The 17,254-nt window shown below is 38.3% G+C and overlaps 2 protein-coding genes across 5 annotated transcripts in view; one reads left to right on the forward strand and one right to left on the reverse strand.

The window, feature by feature from the left end:
- Positions 1-595: 595 nt before the first annotated feature.
- On the reverse strand, positions 596-8,518 carry tmem218 (transmembrane protein 218). Of its 2 annotated transcripts, none has more exons than XM_086098947.1 (3): positions 8,139-8,518; positions 6,977-7,079; positions 596-1,234 (listed from the first exon to the last, which is right to left on the reverse strand). In XM_086098947.1, exons 1-3 carry the CDS (start codon positions 8,246-8,248, stop codon positions 1,100-1,102), a joined length of 348 nt encoding a protein of 115 aa, XP_085955073.1. In that variant the 5' UTR covers positions 8,249-8,518; the 3' UTR covers positions 596-1,099. The 2 variants fall into 2 exon arrangements, with proteins under 2 accessions (XP_085955073.1, XP_085955074.1); XM_086098948.1 differs by lacking the exon at positions 8,139-8,518 and adding an exon at positions 7,750-8,023.
- The window catches only part of pknox2 (pbx/knotted 1 homeobox 2), a 108,352-nt gene continuing 98,924 nt past the window's right edge, over positions 7,827-17,254 (forward strand). Inside the window, exons 1-2 of one of the 3 annotated variants that reach the window (XM_086098941.1) lie at positions 7,827-7,960; positions 9,609-9,808. In XM_086098941.1, the coding sequence (XP_085955067.1) occupies positions 9,728-9,808 (81 nt within the window). In that variant the 5' untranslated portion in view covers positions 7,827-7,960; positions 9,609-9,727. Of the gene's footprint in view, positions 7,961-8,469; positions 8,666-9,608; positions 9,809-17,254 lie in introns of those variants that run through there. The other 2 variants (XM_086098942.1, XM_086098943.1) reach the window with 2 other exon arrangements.

The raw sequence follows: 17,254 nt of genomic DNA on the forward strand, positions 1-17,254 counted from the left end.
TTGGCTAACCATCAATGTTCTTTGCTAATCTTGATGCAACTCAAAGACTCTAGCTCAGGGTTAACTAATTCCAGTCCTGGAGGTCGGGAGTCCTGCATGTTTTAGATGTTTCTGCTTATCAACACACCTGATACTAAAGATCAGGATCATTATCAGGCATGCTAAAGAGCTGATTATATGAATCAGGTGTGCTAGTGGGCGGAAACATCTAAAACCTACATGGACCGGAATTGGTGAACCCTGCTCGCTGAACAATGATATTCTTAAAAGGTCAGTGCAGTGGTTCTTAACCTGGGTTTGATCGAACCCTAGGGGTCCTGTGAGTCAGTCTCAGGGGTTCGGCGGAGGTCAAGACACGCACCTAACTCATACCCCTTTCAAAAAAAAATTATATCATGGAAAAGTTTATTTACTTCCATGGTGGGGATTGTATTTTAACTTGAGTGACACATTCATGCACATTATAAAAATTTGCAGTGCATAGCAGTCTAATGGATTAATAAAGTGTTAAGATTTTTTTTTATTCATTATATCCCTTTGTCACTGGCATGTTGCCTGTCCTTTTGCTTTAACAAGACAAAAGGCTGTATTTGTGTATTCTTTGCTTTTATTGTTGAAATTGAAATAAAACAAAATAAATAATACAGGTTAGTCACCAGCACTATTATATAATAATTAAAATAAACAGAAGCCGCTTGAAACAGGGTTTAAAATGTGTTTTAAAACTGAAACACACAATTGAAAAAAATTGTAGGCAAACAAAACACTTCACAAGACAGTGCCTCAATACACATTCAACTATCGTAATTCTCTAGATAAACCCAATAAGAACCTAGATAAAACACAAATAATGATCCCTAACTTGAGCCTAATATGAAGCTATTGTAGTATATGATGCATCTTTAAAAAAAGAAAAAAGAAAAGAAAAAAAAGAGTTAAGTTACACAGCTTGGACCACGACAGATAAACAATCTATAGGAAGTTGGCCATGGGAAAGTTTCTCTAGTTATTTTAATTCCAGTCTGTGATGGGGCCTCTTGCTGGATTCTCTTCTTTTAGGTTGTTAACATCAGCAATGTGATCCAGTGCCAACTTTTGTTTAGTGTGTTCTCAAAGCTTTAGCATAGACAGGCTCCAAGAAATGAAAGGGCAGCAGCATGAACAGGGCGCTGAGAAAGATCACACTCGCTAAAGCCAGCAGGACATAGCGAGCGATGAACAAAGTGTCCACTATCTGTGTAGAGAAAAAGAAGAAATCATTTCTTTAGTGTGACATTTTTGACTACATTGTATGTCCGGTACTTGAGAGAGAAGCAACAATTCAATCAAAAAGTTAAGTACTGGTACTTGTAATTTAACATTTGATCATTTTTAGTCAATAGATGTCAGGAGAGCTTTCACTAAACACAATCAGAAGCACCATAGCAAGGGGGGAGGGAAAATTGCGGGATGTAAACAAATAGTCTTTCAAAGTCAGTAAGTTGCCAACCTGTAAAATACGTAACTGGGATTCTTTTTTTCTTTATCCTTTTCTCCATCTAAGTGTACATTGTTTTGATAATAGTATTGATCTAAAAAACAACCTAAAAATTAGACAATTACACTTGTACTACATAATTTATTGTCTGACCTTGATTAGGTCCACCTGAACACAACAAGAGGTGATCAAAATACTGGCATAGTTTTGACTATTTTACTGCCACACGTTATCCCCAAAACAACCCCGACAGTGCTAGCCGATTTCGAGCACTTAAAAAATATATATATATATTATTTGAGCAAATTTTCTCTTTTTTTTCATAATACAAAAACAAACGTCACAAACATAACCAACAAACCCAAAGAAACCAAGCAAAAACAAAAAAAAAACAATTTGACAGACAAGCTAAACCAAGGACTATGTAAACAAAACAAATATAATTCTGTTACAACACACAAAAAAAAGACACCACAGACATGACCAAATTTGGATTTCCAGTATTTTAACTCATCTTTCAAGACAAACAGAATATTGTGTGCTATGACTACATGAACATGATTGGATTCCATTCTTTCATTAGAAAAAAAAGTATGTTTGTACCTTTTTCCTTTCTTTAGTAATCACCATTTGAAAATAGGTAATTTGAGTGACATTAAGAGAAAATAGAAAAAGAGATAACAAGCTTTTTGTGAAAAGATAAATTTTCTGCACAACAGTGACCAGTGGAGAGGGGCCTCGCTTGGTGTACAACATTTAAGTGGGTCGAAAAAAGACAGAACTGCCGTGTACTGCAGTACAGGTGAGCCACTCTTTCTCCTGCAGCGCCTTCCCTTTTTTTTTTCTCCATAAGATCCCCTCGAACGCTTCCACTTTTCTACCGGCATCGTGGTGGCCGTGCTAAATACTTTAGCTAAAGCTAGCACTATTGCTATCAACGGTTTTAAACACGGAAACACTTACCGCTATCTCCGGGTGGCGGCAGACCTGTACAGGACGCTGTGTGTGACTTTGCAGTCAATTTCAAAGCCGATTAGCTGGTGCGAACACATGTATTTATGTATTTTTTTATTTTTTAAACGTTGGTGAATATGTGAATGTGCCGATTTTAAATGCGCCGCACCTTGTCCCGCTGCACGCATCCGTCCCTGCCTTTGCGAACGACATTGGCTATAAGGAGCACTCGCACCGCCAGAAAATGCTCAACCCTCGTTTGGTGTTTAATGTACCATTAGCCAACATGTCTGCGGTGTGGGCACATTTCAATTTATATTGTGCTTGGTTAAAATGCCAGTGCTAAATAAATATTTTATAATATTATAATGTTAATTAATTATAATAAATGCAATGAAAGTAAAAATTGGCAAAAAAAAATTCGGTTTTCGGCCAAGCATTTATCATTTTGGGTTTCGGCCAACCATTTTCATTTTGGTGCATCCTTAACGGGAGCCCATTGAAAAGAAATACAATGTTGTCATCTGCTGGCCATAGTTAGTGGGTGTTTTTGGATTTCACAAAACCCATTCACAAACCAGCGCCACACTATTGTGATTGTAACTAAGCACATCTCTGTCCGTTCTCCTCGCAAATAAAAATAATCTAAGTCTCTTGTCTTCCTTCTTTGTCTATTGTTTATTAAAAGTTCTAGGTTGACTGAACCTGATACACAGTAAAACATTTTGCAAGCCTACTACCTCGACAAACGACGGCGACTTGGCAGCCGGTGTGAAGCCCGGCGAGCGACGCTGAAAGGCCGCGTGAGTCAAATTTAGCCAGAGCCACAAGAACGGCTAGCGGGAAAAGCTAGTAAAGAAAAAAAAAAGCTAGTAAAAGCCTGTGAGAGCAAAGCAAGAGGTGACAAGCGACGGGAGCCCGAACACGGGACTCAGCGACAACCACCTGCAGGCCCCAGCTGTGGAAGGCAAGCGGCGGTCGACGCATTGGGTCCAACACTCGATGCAAGCACCACCGGGTCTAACTACGTTCGCAAAGTTGTCCTTTGGGCAGCCGTAGCAGGAAGGTGGCGGCGAAACATGGCAGCCTCTAGTAATATGAGACTGAAGCCATGTAAAATAGTGATTGCTAGACCTACGATTATACCAAAAAAATGTTTCTGTGATACTTTTTTTTTTTGCATACTATTGACAGTCTTTTTTTTAATGAATTATTAGTTTACCACTAGATGGCGCTAGGACCCATTGACTGTAGCTTTAAGCACTATTTATAATAATAATCTCGTAAATTAATTGTATAAAAATGTGCATCATATCTTGTAAACCTTAAATATGTACAATTAAATTACATTGCAAGCTACACAAGGAATTGGCCTGGATGTCACTACTCTACATACAACCCTAAGTCACGGTTTGTTTTCAAAAATAAATAATAAAAAGTAAAAACAGTGCAACACAAATGTCTTAAATATGATATATTCAACTACTGGTAAGACAAACACGCAGGGCAAGGACTAGATTAAATAACTGCATAATTTCCTTCCTCTTTTCTTTCCTTTTCTTTCCTTTCCTTCCTTCCTTCCCTCCTCCCTTACTTTCCTTCCTTCCCTCTTCCCTTTCTTCCGTTCTCTCCTTCCTTCCCTCCCCCTTTCTTTCTTTCCTTCCGTCCTTCTCTCCTCCCTTCCTTTCCCTTCTTCCCTTCCTCCTCCCTTCCTTCCATCTATCCATCCATCAGCTGAGGTCAGGTCTTGATTTTTAATAAAAATTAGACTTTATGTAGGACATGTTTTGTCCCGACTCTCAGGAATATAGCTGAGGTGACTTAATAATAATAATGTCATTACTCTGCAATGTGTACAGTGTAAGCTTTTCAAAGCAGAGTCAACAATCAGTCGGTTGATTTTAGCAGAAAGACCTTGTGCAGAAAACCTGAATGTGCTGCCTCTCTCTTGCTTGGCGACGTCAAGGTTTGCACAAAGACTACCAAATGTGAGCAGGCCAGGATGGGGATCTGCTCTGCTTTTTCTTTTGGGTGGCAGCTTGCTTGGCAGATCTGGCTGGCTTACTGGCACGACCCAGAGGCTACATGGGGGAGTGTTTGTTCTGTGTTGCTGAGATAAAGCAGAGCAGGTCTTTGTGGCAAGCTTGTATGCAGAGTACACACATGCAAATGTGTAAATACAAACATGTACATACTTTTTCAAATAATATGAATATGCTTCTATTAGAGCTGATATTAAGTTTAGGGACAGGTTGTGTATCTATCCATGATTTTATTATTTTATGTGCCTCTGATCTCTGAATGTGTAAATAGTCGCCGAGAACAGTTCTTTTCAACCCTGGTCCTTGGAGCACACTATCCAGCCTGTTTTTCATGTCTCCCTATTCCCAACGCAGGTGATTCCAATGACAGCTCATCAGCAAGCTCTGGAGAAGCCTGATAACAATCCTCACCTGTGGTCTGAGGAAGGTAAAATGGAACTGTTTAGCCATAATGACCATTGCTGCTTTTGGAGGGAAAAGCGAGACAGTTCTAAGCCTGGAACACCATCCCAACTTTGTAATACAGGGGTGGCAGAATCATGTTGTGCGGTAGGAGTGACTGGTGCACTTCACAAAATAAATGGCAGGAAGATTATTTGGAAATACTGAAGCAACATGTCAAAACATCAGCCAGGAGGTTCAAGCTATGGCAAAAACGGGTCTTCCAAATGGACAATGAAGCTACTGGTAAGCATATTGCCAAGTTGGTTACAAAGTGGCTTAAGGATAACAAAGTCAATCTTTTGGAGGGCCACCACAAATCCCTGATCTCAATCCTATAGACAAGGCATGGGCAGACCTCTTAAGCATGTACGAGGAAGGCGGCCTAAAAACCTGAACCATCAACTTCTTCAGTTGGTCGCACCAGCGCAGAATTTGGTCCTATCCTTTTCTGGGGAGGTGCAGCGTGACCATATTTGCTGATGTAAAGTTGTCTTATATTGTTTAGTATGGGTAAAGATTGACAGTTACTGAATACAGTATATATTTGCAAAACATTTTACTGTAACAAGGTGTTTGGCTACAACAAGCAGTGCCTGATGAAACAAGTTGGTATTTTTGTAAACAATTTAAATAAAGGTTTTGCTATTATGTGAACATTATTTTGTTTTATTGTAGTAACAGGAGGCATCTCTTACAGTATGGGGAGAGATTTGTTTCAACATTATTCACAGTCCTGCAACACCTCGGACATGATGATAATCTTCTACGACTCTCATAAAACACAAGATTGTCGTGAGTTTTGACACCCTTGGATGGGAAGGGTTAAATCCTTTTTTGAGGCTGAAGACATGACAGACTCCTACGCTCTCTGACATTGTTGTTATGCTGTAGCAAAGAAGGCGTGTAAGTCCAAATGGACACAATGACATATGATGTTATGGATTATGTCATCACCAGGGTTGGAAGGTTACTTTTAAAATGTATTCCGTTACAGTTACAAGTTACCTACTAAAAATGTAGTTAGTAACGTAATCCAAGTACCATGATATTAGAGTAATGTAACTTGATTACTCGAATACCAAATATGCCAATGAAGACAAAATAAAACTTTATATCACCACAATATATATTTCTATTCAGTGTGCCACTGCTATTTGCGGGTGATAGGGACCCAGGCAGCCTACTAATAGCAAACATCATTGTATAATTGACACACATTAAAATGTATGAAAAGATGGATTGATTGATTCATTGATTCAAGGCCATATGCTGTTTCGAACTGTCACTGAAAGCAACCACACCTCACAGACAGACAGACAGACAGATAGACAGATAGACAGATAGACAGATAGATAGATAGATAGATAGATAGATAGATAGATAGATGTTGGTGGAATGGGTAATAAAATGGAAAATTTGCCTTTGAAAGCAACATTTCCCATGGTAGCTCATTTCACCCACAAGCATGTATGCACTAATACTGATATGAGGATGACCATGCGTGATATCAACTGCAAAAACTTTTCTCCCAGTTACGAGTTTAGCCGTGTATATTATGTATGATTGTTTAAATAGTGAATTGGTGGGAGGGAGATTTGTTCGGAAGGTAACTCACATTATGCCCATGGTTAGCAAGAAGCTCAGCGACGTCAACACAAACACAACAGCAGCGTGTCTCTCTTTTTCTCGCTCTCTCTCTTGCTCTGTCTCTCGCTCATCATAGAAAATTGTAATCCCTTGAAGTAATCCCCATTTTTTAATACATGTACCTGTAATCTGATTACATGTTTTTTAACCTGTACTATAACGAAATAGTTAAAAAAAAATTGTATTCTGATTACGTAATGCCGGTACATGTATTCCGTTACTCCCCAAGCCTGGTCATCACATCCCTACAGGGTCAATTTCACAATATTTCAAATTGTTATCACCCCAAAAAATACACTGGTAATATCATAGAAGGTCTGATATGGCACACCCATACTATGCATAATAGTAAATATGGGTTTAGAAGTAAAGTGTAAATGATAGCTTGTTTCAGATTAGTGTGGAGCTTCACCTCTCTCTCTTTGAAAGCAGATGGTGTCGTTGGGCTTCGAGGGAAAAACACTAGTGCCAGGGTAATGATGAGAGCCAAGAGGAAAACCGGGATAACTCCTAGCCTGGAAAATAAATAAATACCAGTAAATCACATTCACAAACACGTTTTTTTTTTAACCAATGCAAATAGCAAAGTGTACATAAACATATAGGCTCTTAATCTTACTTTAAGAAATAGGCTACGGTAACAGCTACACCTACACTTTTGTACCGTAAGCATGTATCAAAAGGGTTTTCTTATAGGCTTTAACATCCCTTCAAGTAGCTTCACCTTAAACATAAGTTAATTTAGGGCATGCTTTATAGCTGCCTAACATATATAATGTATAATTCACTTTTAGCAGGGTAAGGGTTATTTATCCCCATCATATTTGTCTAACTTTGGCAAAAATAAAAATGTGTAAATTTGAAAGCAGAATTATGGTGTACTAACTAAGGGCATAAAAGTTAAAATAATTTTACGAGTGTGTTTGTATGTGATATCTCCATATAATGTTCGTTTTGAAGGATGAAGGCAGTTTTGTTGTTTGTTTGTTTTTAAATAATAATTAATGGCTTCAAAAGGGTACAGTGATTGATACAAAGCCATGTTTTTACCCGATACAATAAACAATGTGTACTGGCTAGTTAAGTTTTACTTTATAAAATGTGTTTTTCCTTATCGTTTAGACGGAATTATTTTCCCTTGTATTCAGGGTGGCGTGTAGGTGCGTGTATTGATACTGCTCTCACATCAGTGATCCAGTTGCTCTTTGCAGCGTCACCCCAAGCACGAGAGCCACGATTAAAACAATAGCAATGATTAAAACGCCTTGACCAATCCCGGGAGATGGACTTTCCATTTTTGTTCCTATTGAGGGCTGCTTATCCAACGTACCAGTAAACTAATAACGTAATTATGTGTAGACGGGGAGTTTTTTTTCTTTTGATCTTTATCTGATTGGTAAGTAATGTCTAAAGAAAATAGACAGTAAGATAAAAGCGATTGGCTCGTGGAATGTACGTAGAGTGACGCAACGTTCCTTTTGTATCAGTATCCAAGATAATCTTAGGCTCACAAGTTTATAAACACTGAATTATTGGTTGGCGTAAGGACGTGACGTCTTGTTAATAGCACTCACTTTGATGATCCTGACGCTCTCAGAAGAATCATCCAAAGCCCAAAAGTCACAATCCAAACGGCAGAGATGACGAAAACGCCTGTGCCGACTCCCAAAACAGTAGTCGCCATTTATTGGGGGGTTATCGGGAAAATTCGGCGTCTGGACGAGGCGTTGCTGAAACTGTTAGCTGTACATGCTAACCATTCCGTTCAGATTGTGGACTGCATAATACTGGCGGCTGTACATTAGCGATACAGTGATTTTCAATGTGCTGTCTTGGTCACGCAGATGTGCTTCGTTCATGTCAATTTGTTAGGTCTAAACGAAAATACATTACTGTGTGGCTCCAAATTAACTCCCATCCAACGAGTCCAAGCGTTCAATCACTTCCTGGCAACAGGAAGCTAAAATGTGATTGGATATCTGAAATCTGGACTAGCCAATCAAATGCGTTGTTACTTAAAAACCCGGGCCATGTGGGGATAGTGGAAAAGAGCTTCACTATGTGCTGTGTTCATGGCCTTACTGTTACACAGATCTGTCAGGTAATGTTTTTACGGCCGTTTTGTTAGTCCAGTAGGTAGTGACTATCCTAAACGTCAATCCTCTAAAGCATGCAAGCACGCACATAATGGCACCGTCGCACGCTATTTTACACAAGTTTGTTTAAGTGACATCAACTCATCCAAACCCGTGGTCTATGTTCCAAGTACATAACACACAGTAAATGTAGTACAGTGTTGTAATTTAAAGACGTGCAGTAGTTGAAAAGAGCCGACAGGTGGCGGGTCTGATCCGCCTTCGAAAAGGTGGTTTTGGAAGTTACCCTTAGTTTTGCTTTTAAATTAATTTGAACAAATTTGTTGTAGTTCTTCCCACCCCTTTTCGATCATTTCAGTGAAGTTACTGTGCTTTTTTTTCTTTCTACGATTTGTCTTGATTGTCCATTTTGTATTATTTTTACTTACTGTCCATATGCTAAAGGGTGCATATTTGGAATCAAATTAAATAAAAAATAAATAATAAGGAGGGTGTCGGAATCTAATAATTGTCGTATGATTAGTCTAACTAATATTTTTTTACTCATAGAAAAAAAGAAATTTTCTTGGAACTGATTCAAGACAGACTCAGACACGTTACTCTGATTTGAAATCAGATGATACGCGAGTGTAAAACGGTAAAACAACTTGTTTTGTTTTGTTCATACAACACAGTCGATAATTATTTGACAATTACTTGCACTTAGAACGTAGTGCTATTGTGACTTTGTTGGGACAAACAATAATTTGTGAGTACAGTAGGGTACGGCCCGTTTTTTCTATTTTTACACTTTTAATATTCACGTATTGTACGTCTAAATCTCTGTAACCTGATTATATAATATTATGACCGTTGCTTTTGGCCATCACCTGCAACCATGCAACCTGAACACGGTATCAAAAGGGTATAACCTCTAAATCATATTCTTTTTTTTATATCTATCTTTAGTGCCCAACAAGTATTGTCGCATTTCCGATGGACACTTGAAGGCATCAGCGGCACTGTGGTGTTGAGAAAATGGGGGAGCGGAGACAGAGCGAGACAGCATTAGGTGGGAGGGGCTTGCTATGTCTGACGTCACTTGCTGCGTGGAGGAGTATAGGCTGTGCTGTCAACCCTGTGTCAGTCTGATGAAGATTGGCATGCAGGTAAGCTGTCATTCATTTTCAATGTCAGTGCTTGTGAGCAGGGCTTTACATTTGAGCGGCCCTTTCCCCCTTTCCCCCCCTTCTTTACAAAAGGCAGGACATTGTTCATGGAGTCAGACAGGCAGCCAGGCCACAGCAAGAGAGGGAGGGAGAGGGAGGAAGGGAGAGAGGGAGGGGGCAGTAGAGGAGGGAAGAAGAAAGAGGGAAAGGAGGGAACACGTCTTCTTGTGCTGGAGGGACAGACCAGTGGATTTTTTTCTACGTTTGGATTTAAATGTGTCGGCGATTTTTGCGGCGAATGCACGTCGGATGTATTTTAGATGGTTGTTGTTGTTTGTTATTGTATATTATTAGTTCGAGGCTATATCGGACATGGTTTGTTTTAATGCATTTGTCGCTAAACAATTACATTAGAACAGATTGATTGTACACGAGTAATTGCTGTGAGATTGAACCTTTTGTGTCTTCTTCACCGCGTTTTATTAAATATGGTTGATCCATTACATTTCAAAATAATTTGGAATTTCAAACTAAACGCTGAAGGACATAATGTTGCACTGATTCACGGACGCGTTTATCAATGGGAAACCTGCGATATATAAAAGTGAAAACTGAAAGCTAGCAGTGCTCGACTCAGATACGTAGGTCTTCAGCATTTACACCCCCCCCCAAAAAAAAACAACAACAACTATTATCTACATTGAAAACTCAAGAAATACATTTGTAAAATTGTGCCAAGTAACTGTCTTTTGTTTAAAAAAAAAGAGAGAGAAAGAAGCCATATGTATATATGACCCAGTATATTGACCCTCAGCTGCTCTTTGAGGGTGAATGTTTACCTTTATACTGCCAGACTAAAAGGAACAACCAAGTAAATGTACCTTCTTTGGAATGCTTACCAATTTATATTCCCCAAGACAAAAGGCTACTCATCATTACTCTTATCAGGCATATTTGACTCTGACTTTAAAGTCTGGCAGACTACTTTCAAGACATGACCATTGATTATTGTTCCGAATACTTTTCTGAATGCTCTTGCAAGTTCCAGATTGACTGACCTGCTCATCCTTTGAACTAAATCTAGTTAATTTTTTTATATATATATATATATGTTTTTTTCTGTATACGTGTCAGCTTTGAAGCATGCCCAATATGCTATATTAACCTCAAATAGATTACTAGAACACTCATAGCCATAGCTACAGTATAGCTGGACATAATCACATCTCTTCACAAAAAAATAAGTTAGCTGAAATAAATTAGAAAATATACTTCTTAGTTATTCATTAGTATGGGAAAGTTACAACCCAAAAAGGGCTCTAGTCTCACCAGTGAATACTTGAATCACAGACGTTTCCATAATAGGTTAATTAAATATGCGCTAGCCATTTATCGACTACTGTAATCATGTGCTTCCCTGAGAAATCACAATTGCAATTTAGACCACTTTAACTTCTACTGTCAGATATATTTGACATGTGCAGGTTCTGAGAATTAAGTGATGTCATTGTCACCCTGTCCCTACTACCTTTTTCTCAACTGAAAGTCTGAATACATTGATGGAAACATCAGTTGAAAAGAATCACCACCAATTGCCCATGGTGATGTTTGTTCTTTGATATAATGTGTCATCAGTTAGGGACAATACCAATCGAGGGTATTTCGGAATCATGCTGAGATCTTAATTAAGGATTTGTGTCATTGGACATGCAGCCCGCAAGTATTCTGTCACTATTTACATATTTCTGTTCACACTATCGCAAGCTGAGGAAGAACAATATCCTCCAGCTTTTTTAGAGTAGGGGGAAACTGTTAATAATGAGTTTGCTCACATAAACTGGAGGTAAACACAACATACATTATCGTCCAAAACAAATATGTTTGTATTTTAAAATAAAGAAAATGGACTAGAAAGCAAAGACCAACAATAACCAATCTAAATGAAAAAAAATAAAAATAAAATATTTTTTCCCGATTTATCTAACTTTTAATATTTGAGTAATTACATCTTTAATTGCAGGCTTTGTTTTTAGCAGTCAGACTGTGTGACGTGAATTTCCTTTCTGTAAATCAGGCTGGAAAAAGAGGATGTTTAGAATTATTCATAAGCCTTTCGTCTGCTTGGTATCCTCAGCAGAGTGCATGGAGTCCTCATCCAAGCCCGCAAGCAATGGGATGTGTTTCGTTCTATTATATTCAATAGTGCAACGCACCTTTAGTCAGTTGTGTTGTGTTGCATGTTTTTGGCCCTGTCATGGCCCTCACAGTTCATGCCCACTAAGCCCGCTTGATCCCGACTGCTCTCAAGAGGAGGCAGAGGCCTCTTTTTACCGTCAAGACAGCTCAGCATCAAGACAGGCAGCACACTTACCCTTGCTCGTTCCGCAGCCAGTGTTACACATTGGCATGATACTAAGTAAGCCACTAGGGAGCAAGGTCGGCGAGAGATGGATTGGCTTAATTTATGTTCCGGGCAGGTCAGCAAGTATTCATGATTTGCCAGACTGCCATATACTGTGAGGAACATAGTGATGTCGTGAAAATAATTGGTGTTAACTTTGTTTTATATCTTATTGCCTTTCAAAGGAACTGAAACACTGAGACCAATTACAAATATTTTTTTTGTAAACTAAACCATTTACCCTTTAAGATCAAAAGATAAATATTTGCTATTATGTTGTAACTAAAGCTGAAATGTTCATATTTTTCCATGTCAAACTAAGTAGTAATTGGCTTCACTGTTCCAATACTTTTGGAGGAGAGTATAATAGAAGTAGCTTGTGTTTTTAATTCTTCAAAATAGGGTTGCTCCATTATGAAGAAAATATTAATCACGATTAATTTGGTAATAATTGAAATCATGATTAGGGTGATCACTTGTTTTTTTTGGTGCAAAACAAGAAAATGTATAAATGAAAAAATATTGAGACAAATACATTTATTTGAAACACTATAATTATGCATGTTTCTTTTGGGTCAAACAAGATTGATCAAATTAGTTATTTTAAAATAAAAAAAGGTGCAAATATATACATTTAAACATCTCAAAATTATCTTTTTTTTTTGTTTGCGATTATGCCAATGCTGTAAATGTGTAGTGTAATAATTGAAATTGTAATTGAATTGTGATTAATTGCACAGCCCTACTTCAAAATGCTAAAAAGAAAAAAATTTGCATCTGGAATTTTTGTTGTTGTCATTGTTATTGATTCAGTTAGGCACATGGAAATCAATTGGCCTTCGTCTTGCTTTCCAACAAACTTAAAGAAATGCACTTACCTATATTACCTAAGCTTGAATGGGGTCTATATAAAGTGAAAACCTTAGCATGGAAGAAGTCATTTAAAGGTTTTAGACATTAAAGGCTACGTTCACACTGCAGGTGACAGGTCTTAATGCTCAATTCCGATTTCTTGGTGAAATCAGATTTTTCTGAGTAAGCGTTCACATTACCAATTAATTGTGACCTCAATCTGTCTGCTGTGTGGTCATAATTCATGCGCAGAAGAGGATACAATGTCACTCACAACGCTGTGTTTGCGGAAGTAAATACGTATGGTCCAGCATGTCTTGTCCACGGACTTTTATAAGTCCGTCGTCATAGCTCATATTTTTACCATCTCATATCTACATAGGAGTGATGCGGGAGGAGGTAAAAATCATATTTTGTGAAAATGAGGCATGCCTGTTCGAGCGCCTCATCTCCCAGGGTCCTCTCCTTTTTTTTTCTCCCTAAGGATGACGTCACGTCATTGCCACGCATAATAAATGATCCGTCTGCCTTGCTAAATTACTAATATCACCACCACAAATGTCATCTTTATACTTCATGTTTCAAGTGGGATTAAATTAAAGTCAAATATAAAGTCACAACTGTTACTCGAAACAACTTTGCCGATTCACGTACGTGACGTTTCACGGACCTCGCGGATGCGTCAAGCATAAATCAAGCTTAAGGGCGCAATTGGACTGTTGATGAAGTTGAGGTCGGATATATGCGACCTGGCCGTTCAGACTGCGGTCGCATTGCAAAAATTTGGCTACGTATCCGATCTAGGACCACATATGAAAGTGACCCAGGTCGCATATGAAAAAATCGGAATTGAGCCGTTCAGACTGACATAAAAAAGTCAGATACAGGTCGCATTTCGGCAAAAATATCCGATCTGGGTCGCATTTGCTTGCAGTGTGAACGTAGCCTAAGGATTTCAGCATCAGCAGGAACCATTCCACAATAATGCAATAGAATAGTAGTCCAATAATATTTCTGCTATCATTGGGGGATGCATACACACGCATTGATGTGCATGCGCACACGCACGCAAACACACACCCACACCCACACACCCACACACACACACACACACACCCACGCACACCCACACCCACACACACACACGCACACACACCATTAGCATGGCTGATGTACACCCTAATGTCCTCAGCATCCACCCTGTCGGAATAAGTTCTTTTGATGTAATTATTTTTGCAGTAAAAACAGTTATGTTATTTCTAGACATCAGTAGTTATTATTCAAGGACAAGCCCAAAATCAAATTAGCAACATCTTATTATATATTCTGTATTTAAAGACGCTGAACCTCATTGTGCCTTTGGTTCTTATCTCTAGTGGAATGTAGATAATCCTAATAAATGAGGAGTGCTTCACACAGAGAAATATGAAGCCTGGTAGTAAATCCAGAATTTATTATAATTTGAGAATCCTGGTAAAAGCTGAAGTGGGAGAGGTCCAAAGTATTTGATTTCAATTCAACAGCAGATCAACGGTTAGGAAATCTTGGCAAGTAGAGCCCACTGCTTTCGTGCTTGCTTCTCATTTTGATAAATGGCTATTACAGATGAAATGGTTTGAAAACTTAATATCACGGTTATAGTGACCAAAAGGATCACAATTATGATGTGACGAAAAGAAAAGTAAACAAACAATACATGGACTGAAAGCAAATACAATAAGTATACCATGTAATATCAGCAGCTGAACTCACTTTTTTTTTTCATGAGAAATTTGAAAAGAAAAAGCCAAAATGGATTTTCATGTACCGGTATTAAAGACCCTTGAAATGTAGGTATTTCAACATCAGTAGTTTGTTTTTGTTTGCATAGATGAATACAAAATAGCGCTTAACCTGTGTGTTTATAACGTAAAAAACAATGCCCCAGCCAATTGCCGAGTGCACTTTAAAAACATGGCATGAACACATTATCCTCATTCAAAGGGAGAAAAAAGTGCTTGCTATCATTCGCAAATAAACGCACATCTGAGGCTGCTAACCGCTAGCACGCTAAACTGAAGAGATTTCTATTTTAGTCTAATCTGTTTAACGGCTATATATACACAGTAGTTCCCTCAGAATAATGACTTTTAAGCATGGTGGACGCGTATCAATAGCACCTTGCTTCACGCTGTTAGCTGCCAGCGCTATCGCTAATCTTCTTGCACTACTGCGCACATGCTGCATCATAGAATATAAACGCGGAGGCAGCTACAAAGCATTTTAGACACTTACTCTCAAAGAGGCAAGGTAAGGGAATGAATTTGTTTCAGGGTTTCGGTATACTGTAAGCTGGTTTAATGGAAATTGTGATAAACATATTTATAAGTCCAAAGGAAAAGGAGAAGAGACCATCCCATTTTATGAAGCGCTTTAATGCGAACTCTGTCAATTTTTGTGAGCTCCTACTATTTGACCATTTTGAAAGAGTATCAAGAATTTCTAACTGATGTCACCCTTTCTCTCCATACAATAGGCAGAAATTGATTAAGCGTAACATTCAAACTAAACCCGTTTTTTTTATGACCATAAATCTGTGTAACATAACTATTAATTTGATGTACTAAAGGCCTTTTAAAGGGAAAATAAGAATCTAACCCACACCGTGACCACGTCTCCGGTTTGCAAGCACTGAGCGCTAACAGTGAGCTAAAATTCTGTGGAGCCGACAAAGCTAAGGACCTTATTTGAACGCTTATGAAGTGAGGTATGGAAAAAGCTGACCTACTTTTTTCTTTAAGAAAAAAAGTAATGACCTTTTTTAATTTTTTCATTAAAATTTAATTTTTAATATTTTTATTTTATTTACAATAATATTTTCTATGCGCTTTGATTACTTTAAATACAACGTTCTGAATAATATTGCATTTGTGGAATATGAGTTAAGCGGCAAAATCGACCTGTTTTTATCCATATTCGGGGTTATATAATTTATTTGATTATTTTGGGGAAAGGGATTACTTGTTCTAATGATCCTTACTGGTGGTACCTGCTGGTCAATGGTGTGAGTAACCTGAATAGTAAAACTAGTGACAAATCAGCGGGCAAGTTCGCATATTCAAGAATTTGAAGTTTTTTTTAGGGGCTTGTTTAGGTGGCTAATGACGAGTATGCTTTTGTTACAATAAGTATGGCTATCGTTACAATGACGACACGTGGACGGGATCTAGCCTGGCAGATGTGCTTGTTCTGGCCGGCGTTTGTCTCTGCCACGTCGCTCGATGATGCAGACGTAAAGATTTCTTGGCTCGTATTCATCTCTTGGTATCAAACCCAATTGTTATGTCTATATTTTCATTAACTCTGTTTCCTAAGTACAAATGAAATGTGTACAACTTGAGTGCTTTGTTCCATTCACATTCAAAAAAAATTTCTACTTCAAGCTCTGTGTTTGACTACTGCAGACACAGTGGTATCCGTTTCTCACCATTGCAGCACAGTTTCCAGCAGGGTCTGTGTTGTTCCTCCGCTGTTACTTTTATTGCAAAGTTAACAGTCAACAGAAGTTAGAAACTCATTAAATGAATGTCTTTTTATAATCACTTTTAGTTGTTTGCTTGTTTTTTTGTTTTGTTTCCTGGGGTCATCAACATTTACGGTATAGTTATTTGTAGATGAGTTGCAGTAAAGAAGGATGCATGCTGCTGCAATTAAATGGTGATAGCGGTATAGAGTGCTTTTTAAAAGAACCATATTTAGATCATTTTGACAAAAAATTGCAGCATTTAAGTTGTCACTAAGGGTGCTCATATGTTAGTATTTTATTATATTTCATACCTTCAGCTTGGGAGACAGCTGATCTACTCCCTGAACCACGCAGCTCCTCCTTTGTGTTAGTATATCGCTCGTGTCAGCTGGAATCTTCCTAACTCCAAGAGACCAAAAACAATGTTTTTGGTCTGTTGGAGATAAGCAAACTGTAGGAGGGGCTTAGTTCAGGTCACCTGGGGAAAGTGGGGTAACTATGCAAAAAAAATAAGAATTTTAGAAGGGGGCAAATACTTTCTCCTGGTACTGTATTTCATTCAGAATAAAAAAACATGCTCTTTCTTGAGTGTGTTTGCTGGAGATGTGTGCACGTCTCGACTGGCCGATGACACATATTTTCATTTTTAAATTGTGCTATAGATTTCAATAACATCTACAAATCTGAG

This window comes from Leptonotus elevatus, chromosome 16, assembly GCF_054856555.1.
Source record: "Leptonotus elevatus isolate MCC_2025b chromosome 16, RoL_Lele_1.0, whole genome shotgun sequence".
NCBI classification, from domain to species: Eukaryota; Metazoa; Chordata; class Actinopteri; order Syngnathiformes; family Syngnathidae; genus Leptonotus; species Leptonotus elevatus.

What these genes read in the sequence shown, in the direction of transcription:
- tmem218 (XM_086098947.1), bottom strand. Translation starts at nt 8,248, where the DNA reads ATGGCGACTACTGTTTTGGGAGTCGGCACAGGCGTTTTCGTCATCTCT. An exon ending in AGAGCGTCAGGATCATCAAA is followed by an intron (nt 7,080 to 8,138) that starts GTGAGTGCTATT and finishes TTTATTTTCCAG; the next exon opens with GCTAGGAGTTATCCCGGTTT. An exon ending in CTGCTTTCAAAGAGAGAGAG is followed by an intron (nt 1,235 to 6,976) that starts GTGAAGCTCCAC and finishes TTCTCTACACAG; the next exon opens with ATAGTGGACACTTTGTTCAT.